This window comes from Nanorana parkeri, unplaced genomic scaffold (assembly GCF_000935625.1).
Source record: "Nanorana parkeri isolate BGI_ZX_2015 unplaced genomic scaffold, ASM93562v1 scaffold430, whole genome shotgun sequence".
NCBI lineage: Eukaryota > Metazoa > Chordata > Amphibia > Anura > Dicroglossidae > Nanorana > Nanorana parkeri.
The window spans coordinates 658,466-674,285 of record NW_017306698.1 but is presented as its reverse complement, the minus strand read 5'-3'; the positions used below and the strand labels follow the sequence as shown (position 1 = coordinate 674,285).

The following is a 15,820-nucleotide window of genomic DNA, read 5'->3' as shown; positions in this document are numbered from 1 at the left end:
TTGTGCTTAGTACTCTCCCCTTACTCCTTACCTGGAGATCCTTCCAGTTACAACATTGTCTAATGGGCTTCTTGGAACAGGTTGATAGTGCAAACCCACTGCCTTGTAATGGAGTATTGGTGTTGTCACCCTTGCCCAGTAGGTACAGAAACTGTACAATGGTGGTCATGATGTGACCACTAAAAAAAAACTCCCCAAAAAGGTTTTTAAATGTAATTTATTACGAGAGAAATAAACACAATGCTAGATTAACATCTACCTTAATATAAAATTGTCACATTTGAGTATAGGTCCAGCTCATCAATGCTGTTTACAGTCAACACAAAAATACTAAACCTAACACATTGTAATGTATGCATGGCTGTAGGAAGAAATAAGATGCATTGCCCCCGAGGGCCCCATTTGTTATAGCTATTTGCAGCTTCTGTCTGACTCCCACTGGCTTTGCTTCATCCGACCTCCTTACTGAGAAAAGATGTATTGACTAAATTCCATACATTTGTGACTAACAGGATCTATGTTTTACAGAAAAAGTTGCTGTCTTTTTGTAACTGCCTTGGGGTTATTAATGCAGATTTTAATGAAAATAGGACCCAATTGAGTTCTTCTTTAAACGTGCCAAGGATTTTACTATATAGTATTAGGAGATAAGCGCCATTGAGTGGATTAGCACAGCACATTTAAGGGGCTCTTTTCACTGCATGTAGTTCATCTTCTATTTACCGTACATATTCAAGAGGACCAAACGTTGGGCTGGTTCTGAAACCACATGAGGATGATTTAGCATCATTTCTAGCATCATTTAATAATGCCCTCTCTCTCCCAGACGTTTAGATCTATTGCACAGTTCTCAGAGTTTCTGCCTCCTGAGATACCAGTTTCCCCTCAAGCAGATTAGTTCGTATTTTCCACTAATTATGTTGGAATAGACCACTTGTATGTAGTTCAGTAGTTCCCCCATATGTAGCATCCTGTTCTAAGCGTAAACCATCTCCTAGAATAGCACACAAAATCTAGAGTCATTCTATGACGTTGTTGTGACCAATATCATGTTTAAGGGATAGGATCTGGATAAACAGGGGCACTTACAACATTAGACTTTGCTTAAAAAAATGGCTACAGGTTAGAAAATAGATATTTAGAGTTTTTCATTTTCTATGGATTTATCTGTTAAAACTCTTAAAGCAGATCATGATGTAGATAGTTTTGTTCTTCCTTATTCTAATTTTTGTCATCCACAGCAAAACACTGCTTATATTCCAGAACCTGTTCACACTGTGATTGCATCCCAGATGCAAGCAAACAAGCATGCCACCGCCTACAGCAATCAAATTCAGAGATAGCCGCACTCCAAAGGTTGTCACCAAAGATTTAAAAAATCTTTATTTATGGAGCAAATACAAACGGTTAGTTCCTCCCTAAACGTGTTCAACTACTAACGCATTTCGCCAATCTAGCTTACTCATAGAGATCTCTCTGAGTAAGCCGGAATGGTGAAACATGTTAGAGGGTTGAGCACACATGGGGAGGAACAAGCCGTATGTATTTGCGCCATAGATAAAGATTTTTATCTTCGGTGAAGACCTTTGGCTATTTCTAGATTGAATTTTAAAAAAATATATTTTTAGATAGAACTAGCATTATATACATAAATATGTCCAAAAAATAGTGTTCTTCTGTTTCAATATACTTTTATTAATTTTAACATAAATTAATAATTTATAAAACAAATAAAAATCATTATAAAAAATATTAAAAATTTATAAACATAATAAAGCAAAATGGCAAAACGTTTGAATACTGACAGCTAATGTAATAAATTTATATGAATAAACACTTCCTTGAGGAGTAGACTGTATGACATTCGCAAGAGTATATAGCGCATGGCATATCAGTCAAATGGTAGTAGGAATGACCCTTCTTCACTATTGGGATTTTCCTGGATGCTTGTATCTGAAACCATCATCCGAATAGGATAAAAACATTGCATTTGTACACATAATTTTTCATATATACCTGAATATGTCCTGAAAATGCAAATCATCTTCAACAAGGGGGGTTGGACCCTGAGCCAGTTAGAACTTGGTTGCTTTGCACAGTGCCTTCAATTAACAATCTGAACATCCTTTCAGAAGAGGAGGCTGGGGGTAGGTTGGTGGCTAGGCTGTATTGCTTAATGGCACACAAGAAAAGAGGTTGCTGACCTGGCTGTGCTGTCTGGCAGGGCTTTGATAAATAATGAAGCGGGCTGGAGAAAAATACAGAAGCTTTGGTGGGCAAACCATACACGTTTTTAAGTATGTATTTAGCTGTTTGCCTGGAGTTACGCTTTAACAAGGTAGTGCAGCAGGAAAAAAAATCCATGCAGCCCATTCGCTTGTAACTTTTAATAGTTTGATATGAACTGAAAATCTGTGCAGTTTGCATTTTTACTAACTACTACTATTGGAAACCAAATCTTGGGTAGTAGTCTTTAAAGCATATCTAAACACTAAAAAAGAAATGTAATATACTGCATCTTACCAGTCCTTAGATATTTTGAGCACATTAGTTTTTCTTTTTTTAACTTTTTGTTCTTTTCTTTTTAGCTAGTGATCACACTTTTCATCCTGGGGTGACAACCCTCACTCACTATACTGTATCCAAGGTGTAGCAGCGTTGTCACCCTAGGATAAAAAGTATACTAGGAGTACAGATGTACAGGAGTACAGATGAAAAGTATACAGGAGTACTCTGCCCCCGGCTATATCTCAACCTTTGTCTCAAAGTATAACCCTAACCGTCCCCTCCGCTCTTCCAAAGACCTCCTGTTTTCCAGCTCCCTCGTCCACTCCTCCCATACTCACCTCCAGGACTTCTCTAGAGTCTCTCCCATCCTGTGGAACTCTTTACTCCAACCTGTCCGACTATCTCCCACTCTGACTGCCTTTAGGCGATCCCTTAAGACTCATCTCTTCAGAGAAGCCTATCCCACCTCAACCTAACCACTCAACCATCACGTTGTCAAACAATTCATCGTTCATTCGTCTTCCCTATATTGTAAAGCACTGCGCAAACTGTTGGCGCTATATAAATCCTGTATAATAATAATACAGATCACCTCACCCTCTCTATAACATGGGAGGAGAGGTGTTCTGTAGTGCACAGAGTGTGCTGGCTCGCAGTAAAGATCCAGGGGCTTCATGTTTTCAGAAATTTACTGTGAGAATCCACTAGGAATGCACACATACTACCTTTCTTCAACTGCTATGCTTTTCCTTTACTTCCACCTCTCATGATGGTACAGGTGCTACAATTACACATTGTTCCAACTACAAGTCCAAGCAGCAACCTGAGGACTTTGCAGTGACTTCAGATAGGCAACTCACTGCCCAACTAACAGAGCAGTGACTAATCAACTTATAGGCTATGCACTGTTATGGCAGGGAAGTGCTGACCCTGCACTTATGGCACCCTAGGCCATGGTGTAAAGCCGCTTTTCTCATCCAGCAAGCCATGGCACCCTGGGTTGCCTTATGGCTTTGTCAAGGGTGCCTTCAAATTTTCACACAGTAGCATGCATTTTCATGGTGCAGAAGAGCTGGCCACCAGCACCATAAAAATACATGATATTAATTCAGGATGGGCTGTATCCATGACTCCCCCCGCAGCATTTACAAGGGCAGAGGTCCAGACTGTCTGACGACATTATCTACCTCCTGTCCATCATACTAATGGTAGATGGGAGGGGGGGGGGGGCCCCTTGCCTTCTCATCCAGCAAGCCATGGCACCCTGGGTTGCCTTATGGCTTTGTCAAGGGTGCCTTCAAATTTTCACACAGTAGCATGCATTTTCATGGTGCAGAAGAGCTGGCCACCAGCACCATAAAAATACATGATATTAATTCAGGATGGGCTGTATCCATGACTCCCCCCGCAGCATTTACAAGGGCAGAGGTCCAGACTGTCTGACGACATTATCTACCTCCTGTCCACCATACTAATGGTAGATGGGAGGGGGGGGGGGGACTCCATGCTCTTGGAGATTTTTAAATTTGTTAGAAAATCTGGTTTCAACCTTCCCAATCCTTTTTTAATTAATGCAAAGAGGGATTGTACTGTTTTATTCAATCGGTACAGTTGCATGATTGGCCCTGGCGGCACTGTTGACAACGAACATCCACCTGTTGACCTAAGGGAAATATCTGCTCATCTATGCCTAGCTTTATACATAATTTTAACATCAAAGGTTGTGTTACACACCACAGTCCCAGTTTTAGTGGTTGTCACCTAACAGCATCCTCCTCTTATCTTTTAGGTTCTAATATTACATGACTCCTACGACATGTACTTGCAGCGTGTCAATGTTCCTCCTTATAACGCCACCATAGAAGAACTTAAACCACTGATGAATCACAGCATCCGTCTGCAGTGCACTAACGAAGTGGGCCCCTCCGCTTTCACTGACTGGCTGTCCTTTCAAACACTGGAATCCGGTAAGCAGTGCAATGTCAAAGTCTACTTTTCCTGTTAACTTATTGATCGGGTACACTTAAGCTGTAAAAACACAGTAAATCTTTACCTAAATCGGAATGTTTTTAGACTTTCTAGTTCTCTCTCCGGAGGCTGCTCTGAAGCAGAAATAAAGAGAACTCTCTATGTTCAAGCATATTTGCCAATAGCTCTGCGTGTATTTGTATTTAGTTGCTTTGAGGGCAGAACTCCTTCCATAAGCGGACTTAGATAGGGAGTAACCTGGCTGATAAGGGAATTCACTCTGTATCACTTGTGTGTTAAAGGTTAGATCAATAAATAACTATTTTGGGAGATCTCTGTGTGTCACATCCAGTGGGTTAACCAACCTGACTTATATTCTTTTATACACGTTACTTTTAAAGGCTGCATACCAACATTTCACAGCTATGTTTAGATTTCTCTGACTGCATTTACTAACTGAGAAGGAATGATGCTGTGCTGGGGGATTGGCTACAAGGGCCAGTTAGTGCATCAGTAGCCAAAACAGCCATACCTGGAATAAATACTGCAAATTAATTGCCGTCATGCTGTCCAATCACAGATCTACTCAGCTTATCTCATACTTAAAGCATATCTAAATCCAAAAACAAAACTTTATTTTATTGCAGATTACCAATCCTTAAATGTGGCAGCTGCATTGGTTTTTCTTTTTTATGCTTTTTTCTTTTTATTATTTTCACTTTGTGATCCGGCCAGTAACACGCTTTCTGTCTCAGGGTGGCTCCACTTTATAGAGGAGCAATGGAGCCACGCTTGGACAACAGAATGGTCACCCTGTGGGGAGGGTAGTGTTAGATGCACTAGCAGATTTCGATGGACTTGACTAACAAATTAAATCTGAACTCCAGATTACACTTTTTAAGCAGTTGCAGCAATAACTTTTTTTCCTTTTTGCTGATCTATACCTGAAACTGTTAGTAGACTGGCTCTTAAAGGAGAATTATGGGGTAAGTGAAAAACACTCATCCCCATAATTCAAGCCGACCTGTGACAAAGAAGATGTCACAGGTCGGCTCTATTGATTAGGAAGTTAGCGAACACATCCTGCCGATCGCTGACTTCGTGATCATCACCCTGCAGAGAGCGGTGATTGTCAGTCACCGCTCCCCGCAGGGATTTCCCCCCTCCACTCTCCAGTTCTCCAACGCTGACTGGAGGGATGGACAGGGAGGGGGCGGGCACAGCTGGCTCTGTCTCTAGATAGGCAGAGCCTGCTGTCAATGAGTCAGCGGGGTGGATCTCAACAGTATTGTCGCAATCTGTCCCAGCTGCAGCGCTCTATAGCCTGCTATATACTGAGTTATGGGTCATGGGAGGATATTAGTATATGTCCTCCCATGACCCTAAAGAGAACTAAGGGATAAAAAGGTTACCCCCATAGTTCTCTCTTAATGCTGGCACTGGCTTGAAAGGGTACTTTTAGTACAATTATTCTTCAAATGTCCCATACCAGCATCCCCCCTGCTTGTCCCCACTTCCCCTAAAATCTTTGCTGTGTGGTCCACTGGGGTCCACACAACCTTCTCTTCAAAAAATCTCACAACCAAGGTCTGCTTCTTTCAAGTGCGGAAAAATCTCAAAAAATACCTGTGCAAATGATGTTCACCATTGGGACAAATTAGACAGCTTTTCTATAGTAATAAATGGAATTTCTTCTGTACATGTGAGGAAGAAGCAGAACCTGGCTGAGAGACTTTTGTAGAGGAGGCTGTGTTGCTCTCAGCAGGCCACACAGCGATAATCTGGAAGGTGGGAGAACAGGTAAATATATGTTTTGGGGGGATTGCTGGATGAGGTATGCTTTGAAAGATATCTAAACTGAAGAACATTTAACAAATTTCAGCTTACCAGTTCTCAAATGTGGAGGTTGTATTAGTTTTCATTTAAAGGCTAAGAACATTTTCAGCGAGTACAGAAAATACCTGTTGTTTTTACCAGAAATACATTGTCCTTGTCACTTCCTATGAGCTCATCTGGAAGCATAAAACAATTTTTTTATCTTCTATAAACTACTATGTTCCCTGAGTTCCCAACCCTTTCCCTGCTGAGTTCCACTCCCATCTTACTTCCATTATTATTATTGTATTTTTATACAGGATTTATATAGCGCCAACAGTTTGCACAGCGCTTTACAATATAAGGAGGACATTGCAGTTACAATACAAGTCAAGACAAGATGGTAAGGAGGGCCCTGTCCCTGAGTGCTTACAATCTAAAGGGAAGGGCAACTGAGACAAGAGGTGGTTAGAGGGAAATGTTCTTCTCTTCCCACTATTTCCACACCCAATATCCCTCAAGCTGCATTTTTTCCCATCCCAGCCTACCCCTACAAATGAAATCTAAGGAGGTCAGCAGTGGTAGTCTCCACGTTTATGTAATGAAAGATTTACTTCGAAATTGACTACCTTCTGAAAATGCGAATGGCCTGGCTTTGTTACTTAAATATGTTGAGTCACTGTCCTGTAACAAGCTTGCAGATCAGGAAAGGCAGAGTAAATTCTCCAGTCTCTGATATGCTTTTTGATTTCTGAAGTCCTGATGCTCATACCATTGCTGCAGTGGTCTGCACAAAAAAGGCCAGTTGTTGTTCTGTTGACTTGTATTGGGAGCCAGTTCTAAATGCGGTGCACATTAAAGAAACCCTATCGCCAACTTAAAAATTGCAGGTAAAAGCACAGATAAATCAAGTATGTTAAATTCTTACTTGCAACATTTTTTTACTTTTCATTAACATTTTTATTCACTCAAATCCTGCCTTCGAACGTTCTAGGAATTCAACCCCTCCAGGAAGGGTCAGTTACCTAACACAGCCACATTTCCCCTCCATCCTGGCACGCCATAGCCCCCTCCAGTTGCATTCTTTGTTGGCCCAGCTCCTGCACCCCTCACTTATCTACATAGCCTTTTATGTAGCTGCCGAGGGAGGAGTGAAGGGGAATACAATGGAGATTCACCTGAATGACAGCTCTGGGGCTGCTGAAATCACATCCAAGGGGGCGTCACTGTCTCAGCAACTGTCTCAGGCATTTTGGATGTCTACACAAATATGCATAAAATATTTTTAACCCCTTAAAGGAGATCTATGAGGTGAGTGATTTCCACTCATCCTCATAGTTAGAGCCGACCTGTGACAAAGAAGTTGTCACAGGTGGGCTTTATTGATCGGGAAGTGAGCAGAAAAATGCAGCGCTCTGCTCACTTCTCGATTGTCTCCCTGTCAGTCACCGCTGCCCACAGGGATTCCTCACCTCTCCGATCCTCCAGCGCTGAGTGGAGGAACGGACAGGGGAGGGGGCGGGCACAGCTGGCTCTGCCTCTAGATAGGCAGAGCCAGCTGTCACTCACGCAGCTGGGTGGATCTCGACAGTAATGTCGGGATCCGTCCCGGCTGCGGCGCTCACAGTATATCGCGGGCAATATCCCGCGATAAACTGATCTTTGGGTCACTGGAGGAGGTTAGTGTATGTCCTCCCGTGACCCTAAAGAGAACTATGGGGAAAAACACTTACGCCATAGTTCTCTTTTAAGGACAAAGGCCTTTTTTTAGTTTACATGTTATAATCCACATTTTTGGCCTGAATATTACTCTAAACCCCCAAACATTATATATTTTCTGAAAGCCAAGGCCTTGTAGAATAGCATGTTGGCAGTTGAAAAACGTTTATGTTGCACGACTTTAGCGCAACTTATCACACCCCCAAAATGTAGTGCCCCAAAACACTATATAAAACCCTTTTTTCTCTAAAATATAAAAGATGAGGTTACAGCAAGTAAATAGATACCCAGTATGCCCAGGTTTAAAATTGTGTGCGTCCGTGAAACTGCACCAAAATTCAGTACCCCAAAAAGTCCATAGATGGCACTTTAAAAGCCCCTACAGGTCATTAGATAGAGATGTGCGTAAATATTGACCCTAGAATGATTTGCTCTCACTATGGCATGTGCAGCGATACCCAATGTGTAGCACAGTCATCGTTTTCATAAGTAGGCACACCCGACGCGTGTTTTACGTGAAGTCACGTGTGCTCGCAGGGGCGGGCACAAAAAAAAATGTTTTCATTATTTTTACATTTATTTTATTTATTATTAAAACTGTTTTTTTCTACTTTAATTGCAGTCACATAGGGCAGCTTACAAGCCCCCCCATGTGATAGCAAATTGGTGGTGACATGTACTCTTTAAGGTGATACTGGGGGTCCAAAAGACCCCTAGTATCACCTTTTCACTCTAAATAAGCTATTGAAGTGCAGATCGCACTTCAATAGCTTATTGCTTGGCTTCAGGAGTCCAGCAATGACAGCTCAGGGACCGGAAGTGATGCAATACACTTTGCTCCCGATCCCATAGGGGAGGAGAACGGTATACAGACGTTCACCACTCTCCTCCCCAGCTTCCCGCCGACACCCAAGATGCCGGACCCGCAGGAGGGGCAGCGGAGCCCGGAAAACATGGAGGGGATGTCAGGCGGGGGGCAACCACTTTACCGGCCCGTAGAAGTGATCTGGCGACAGCTGAGTCACCAGAATCGCTTGTGCTGTAATGCCGGCCATCGGATCTACAAATATGAACAGAGTCCCTTCTTTTTAACCCCTTAAGGACCCATGATGGCATTATCCCATCATGGGTCGTGAAGAGGTTAATGCACATATAATCCTTGAGGCTGAAATTAATGTTCTGGTGACAGGGTCTCTTTAAAGTGTGAAATGCCACACATTAATGTCTCTGTAGTACCAAGGCGCAGCGGAATGGCCAGGTGTGAAAGGGACCTTAGAGTCTCTAACTGAAAGCTTATGAATATCCCTTTGATTAAATGCTCATTACATCATAGGAATAGTGCTGAAACCGCAGCATCAGCATGTAACGATGTGGAAGGGTCGGGTGCAGAAGTTCCAGTCCTTGCTCAAGAACTTGGTATATCGCTTAGTGTAGTAAAATGTCCAAATTGACTGCCTGCAGACTTTTAATTTTTTTTTTTCTTACAAATTTGATAAACGAAAGGGATTTTTGTACGTCAGTAGGTACTGGAACACTAACAACCATTATGGCTATAGTCTAAAATTACTGAAGTGCCTAAATCCCTGAATTACAGGTTCACAACTTTCTTTCCCATTTATGACAGTGAGGCTGCCACATCCATGACATGGCGGTGACAATCTGAATTGCCGGGTACTGACTGCGCCCCCACAGATGGAATAAGTGCCGGCATTTCTGCAATCTGATGGAAATGGAATTACCTGCCTGTCGTGCAATCACCGCAGAACAAGCTTACATAACTCCATTTTACTCAAAGAAGCATTACTGGGATTTCAGTGCTGCAAATACAGGAAATATGTTATATTTCCTTTCTCCCTGGGGACTTTGCATTCCGAGAGTTATTTGGTATAATTGTACAGCGGGTATTTCAGGAAGTAATTTTCAGTAAGAACTACAGGGATCGCTATTTCAACAAAAAAGCATTGCGCTTGAATATTGTAAAATTTGCATTACTTACTCTTCATCCATTTATTAAATGAAGCGCTTGTAGGGTAATAGAGCACAGCATAGATATGATAGCTTGTTATGATGTACCCAGGAGTTAAAGAAAGTCTGTACTGAAGAAGCATGCTGAATGCCATTGCTGAGCTCTGAAAATGCTAGTTCTTTAACTGCCATGCTAAGCCAGTGGCTTCAATATATTGCGCCCCTGACCCCAAATTCCCTTTTCTGTGTAGAACTTTTGGAAGAACATAGTGGGTCCCACTGGAGTTCATTTCCTGGCAGAATTGGGGGGATCGCTCCCTTTCAGTGACCATTCAGAATACTGGTCGCTGGTCAGAGATGAACTTTCAGCAGGATCATCAAAGCATTGGTTAATACATATATATAAAGTGAGATAACAAATTAATGGCACCCATGATCATTGGATTAGGCCATTAGAACATGGTGTTTTCAGACTGGGTGGTGATGAGTGCTCAGTGATGGATGTGTGTGTGTTTAGAGAACTATACCACGTGACTGCATAAGCTTGTCATACTGTTTTACGGATTCAGGGGGGAAGGGTAAAGCATAGGCACCTCTGCTGTAGATATGTAAAAAAAAGAAAGTAAAAACTGTCACTTTGCAATCCGTGTCAAATTCGTGTAATAGGTTATAGGCATTTTCCAGGCTCCATTGGATTTTTTTTAAACTGAGCCTTTGGTTCCTTTTTAATTCTCCAGCGTTTACTGGAGACGGAAAAATCAATATTGGTTGGACTTACTCTTTAAATGACTACAGCAATCCTTTTTCTGGTTGCTGTATATTAATACTCTTTGCACAGAAGTATTGCTGTTTGCTTTACTAAAGTCCTAACACGTGGCGGTGTTGATATCACGGTGTTGATATCACAGCATAGGCGACCGTTTTAATGAACAGTGTGAAGCATGTTATGTAATACAGATTATCTGTTTGCGCCCTAAATTTCCATTTACTGTTTTAACCTAAAATATTTGTTTATTAGGAAGGAGTTTCCATTGGAATATCTTATGGTACAAAAAATAATCATTGTATTTCTCTAAAAGATTTTTTGCTGTTTCAATCTTCTCTGGCACTGATTTCTGCCTATAACACTTGACCTACTGGTAAGATGTAGCCCGGGCACGGGGTGTTAATGGTATGCTTATTTTAAGAGTGACTGCTAGTAGATAAAAAGAACACCATTTAATGCAATTATGAATTAATTAATTGTAATATAAGTACCTGAAATTGTCTTGTTAAAGTCTTGTGTAATTCCTATACAGCCAGCCACGGTAGAGAAAGAGTCCGTGCTGTAAACCAATTAGACTCGGCTGCATAAACATGTTCTGACCAGGAACATGGTGAAAGGGAAAGAGAAATGACCTCATCAGCCTGCTGCTGTATCCCTTCATAGTCCGGTGACAGGCTGGAGGTAGGGAGATGACCAAAACTGTATTACTTAATTGCAGTAGAGAAAAGACAGGTCACCATCCTTGCTATGCTGTCTGGCAGGGCTGGATACATCTTGTAAATAACTGGACAACATTACAAATCCTTTGTCAGGTCAAACTTCTTCCAATATGTACATTTATCTGTATTTTTAGCTGTATTCCTGGAGTTCAGTTTCAACAAGGTAGTGCAATGTGCAACAAATCATTGTAGCCAATCAGTTGGTATATTTGATTGGTTTGATGTAAACAAAAAATCTGTGCAATTTGGACTCCTTTACTAAATAACTTTGAAAATTGCATTTACATATTGCCCAGGACACCTTGGACAGCTGCTCCGTTCATATATTGCTCTCTCTAATATTGACAGTTAACATGGCTTTGTCGAATGCCATGTTAATGCAGCAGAAATAAGATCTCTCAGGAGAAATATCTCCTGCCCAATGTTCGCTGTTTGTTCATAATAAAACAAAATGAAAAGTTAGTTTGTCTGCGAACTGGGCATGTTTCCTCCTTGAAGCAGAATAAACATAACCTAAAGTGGCATTTGTAGCTAGTTTGGCATACACCGCTCTTTGGAGAACAGATTGATCTTTCCATTCTGTGTGCTCTGTTCTCCGTGGGATTGCTCTCTGTAACATATCCAGGTGCTCAGAGGCCTGTCATCTAAAAATAAACCCTATTAGGCCAGGGTAGGAGGTGGGAGATTTACATTCAAGGTTTTTACTTGTAGCATTGTTATCATTTACTCCTGTTACTCAAGTATTCATGATCTGCTCACAGCAACCTAGGTTTAGGTAGATTGCTGGCTCTCTAGTCACTGTAAAACTACAAGGAACAGGATGTAGAGATGGCGAAACTAAACCATGTGCTACATTATCTGTACTGTCTCCTTTATATTTACCTATAACTGTGTAGTGTACAAATCTTGGTGTGTTAGGTTTCGTAGTGGGAATTTAGCACTGCTATTTGTTGTTGCAGATTAAGGCCACCTCAATAATTTCGACTCTATTCCTAACTCGAACCCTTATACTGACCGGTTCCTTTAGCCCACATAATAACTTTATTTTATGACCCTCACACTAACCAGTTCCTCTGACCCTCACACTAACCGGTTCCTCTGACCCTCACACTAAACGGTTCCTCTGACCCTCACACTAACCGGTTCATCTGACCTTCACACTAACCGGTTCCTTTGACCTTCACACTAACCGGTTCCTTTGACCTTCACACTAACCGGTTCCTCTGAACCTCACATTAACCGGTTCCTCTGACCCTCATACTAACCGGTTCCTCTGACCCTCATACTAACCGGTTCCTCTGACCCTCATACTAACTGGTTCCTCTGACCCTCATACTAACTGGTTCCTCTGACCCTCATACTAACTGGTTCCTCTGACCCTCATACTAACTGGTTCCTCTGACCCTCATACCAACTGGTTCCTCTGACCCTCATACCAACTGGTTCCTCTGACCCTCATACCAACTGGTTCCTCTGACCCTCATACCAACTGGTTCCTCTGACCCTCATACCAACTGGTTCCTCTGACCCTCATACCAACTGGTTCCTCTGACCCTCATACTAACTGGTTCCTCTGACCCTCACACTAATTGATTCCTTTGATCCTCACACTAACCCTTTCCTCTGATACTCATGCCAACCAGCTGTTCCGAACCTCATACTGACCCCTTTCATCTGACCCTCACACTAACTGGTTCCTTCAACCCTCATGCTAATCCCTTTTCTCTGACCTTTTGAGCTAGCTTGTCCTTGTAAGCCTCACACTAACTCTACCACTATCTGTCATCTAACCTAAAGTGTAACTGCACTTTTAGTGTAGTTACATTTAATAAGCTTTTAATGTGTCCCCCTCTCCCACCCCATCCAATTTTTTCTTTTGCTGTTCGGTCCTCGGTCTGTAAGATCTTGGCTTTGCTGCCTCCTTCACAGCCTTCTTCTGAAAATCTTCTTCAGATCTTTGGAGCGTTCATCCTGAGACGACTCTGTGGTGTCAGCCTTGTAAGAAGAAACCTAATTATCTTTTTTATCAGGATGAAGCTATAACCTGAATATTTGATAGAATAATCACACAAAATTGAATCCTGGCCAGTCGGGTACTTGCTAGGTATTTCAAGTCCCTCACACAGTTGCACAGTTAAGTTCCTCTATATTAAAAAAAACCTGGGCTTTTTTTTTCTTTAGCCTGGAACCAAAAGATAACCTAAACGATAAAATCCTTTTGGGCAGCATTACACATCACATTTTTTACTTTGCACCAATGCTTTCCAAAGTTGTCAGATCTATAATATGCTTTTTTCGCTACTTCCTTCCGTGCAGTAAATCATTCTGCAAGGTCTTCCATTGCTCAGCAAAACTATAATGGGTTTAAAATCAATAGCCTGAAAAAAGGCAAAGACCTTAGGCATAGGCTTGTCCTGTGACATCACAGTGCATAAATCTTTGACTTTGAGCACCCTGAGGTTATTTATATGTGTGAGAGTGATTGATTATCTCCTTTGGGAATGACTGTACTTTTACCCATGGTTTGCAGAAATGTCAACTTTCTTATCACAGAAAGATATTTTTCTGCAGTTCAGTGAGTCCAATGTTTTGTTATGATTGTGTGTGATTTTTTTTTTTTTTCTTCCTGTTTATTGCGCACAAAGAAGCATTTACTAAAATCAGATCTAGAAGCTGCATTTTTATGCTAGGTCCAAAAAAAGTTAGAATGACCAGTTCATGACTGGTAGCCTATTCATTGCTTTAATTTGACAGAAGGTCTGAGGGGGCTTGCCATATACATAATTTATTATTATTATTAATATTATTATTATACAGGATTTATATAGCAACAGGTTGCACAGCGCTTTACAATATAAGAAAGACATTACAATCACAATACAATTCAAGACAAGATGGTAAGGAGGGCCCTGAGACATGAGATTGTGGTTGGAGGTTTGGGTCTTTCTTTTGGACAGGCATTCTTAAATATTCTGAAACTTTGTTTATATGCACTGAACAAGCAATCCTGCTGCTAGCCTGCTGGCCTTTGTGGTATTTTGTTGAAAGCTCTTCTTCCTAAACATGGTCAGTAAGAGGGTGTCTGCACAGGTTGTAGTTTGTGAATAGACAAACAAATGAAAGTCAGAATTTCCTTTCACGGTACTAAAGTCAAATATTCAGCAAGCATTTTCAGAAGGGGTTCAGTAATGGCAACCTATGTCTCCTTCTAAACTATGTGAACTATAGAGTGAAGCAAAGCACTGGGGTCATGGCAGTGTTTGTGTGTAAAGCATAGCACAGGGCAGCCTGTTGTTGTGTCGTGATTGGTATTCACTACTGTTTATTACTGTTCTCTTGCATGATCAGCTGGAAGGAACTTTAACAAATCTTTTCATGAATCTGCCAACTGTAAAACCCCACGACCACACAGCTACTGATAAACATTCTGATCATGTGTTAAATCATGTTTTTAGGGTCTTTTTCTTGTCCTTTTTATACAGTATATAAATCCACTATATGGCCAAGACCTGGTGGACACCTGACCATCAGACCTATATATATATATATATATATATAATGATTTTGAACATTCTATTCCAAAACCATGGGAATTGATATGGAATTGTAAAGGATGTCCTGCTGCAATCTTAGGATAACCCCTAGAAGGATGGGTGCTCAAGTAACCGCGGATTGCACTGCATGGATCAGAGAGGAAACAAAACGCCACTAACACACCGCAGGAATGTGTCCAAAAGAACGTCTTTATTGATGCATATTGTCACATATAAAGCTCAACGTTTCGGGGCCGCGCAGGGTCCCCTTCATCAGGCTCAGTATGACCTGTCGTACTGAGCTTGATGGAAACCCTGCACAGCCGCGCAACATTGCACTTCATATGTGACAATATGGGTGAAGAAAAAAGATTTTGGACACATTCCTGTGGTGTGCTAGTGGCGTTTTGTTTCCTCTTTAATATGGAGATGGATTCCCTTTGGGGTCATAATAGCCTCCATTTTTTTTTTTTTTTGGTAAGGCTTTACACAAGGATTTGGAGCGTGCCTGTGCAAATTTTAGCTCATCCTGCCCGAGTATTTGTGAGGTCAGGTGCTGTTTGCTGAGTGGACAGGGCTTGCCATCGGCATTTCATCCCATCAGTAGGTTTGAGGTCATGGGCACTGTGCAGGCCACTAGAGTTCCTTCACACCAGGAACTGAGTATTCAGTGAACAGAAATTTACTTTTGACATGATTGGATAATTGAAGTGAATATTCACACTATTTATTGTGTGAAGATTTCTTAGCCTTTTAATAAATCTGCCTCCATGTCTTTATGGAACTTTAATTCTTCACCTGATCTTGACATACTTTTGACCATGCAG

The 15,820-nt window shown here is 41.5% G+C and overlaps 1 protein-coding gene across 1 annotated transcript in view; it reads left to right on the top strand.

Moving 5' to 3' along the window:
* Positions 1 to 15,820, top strand: part of TYRO3 (TYRO3 protein tyrosine kinase) — a 157,215-nt gene that overhangs the window by 77,828 nt on the left and 63,567 nt on the right. Inside the window, exon 7 of the mRNA XM_018560067.1 lies at positions 4,298 to 4,475. Coding sequence (XP_018415569.1) covers positions 4,298 to 4,475 — 178 coding nt within the window. The remainder of the gene's footprint in view (positions 1 to 4,297; positions 4,476 to 15,820) is intronic.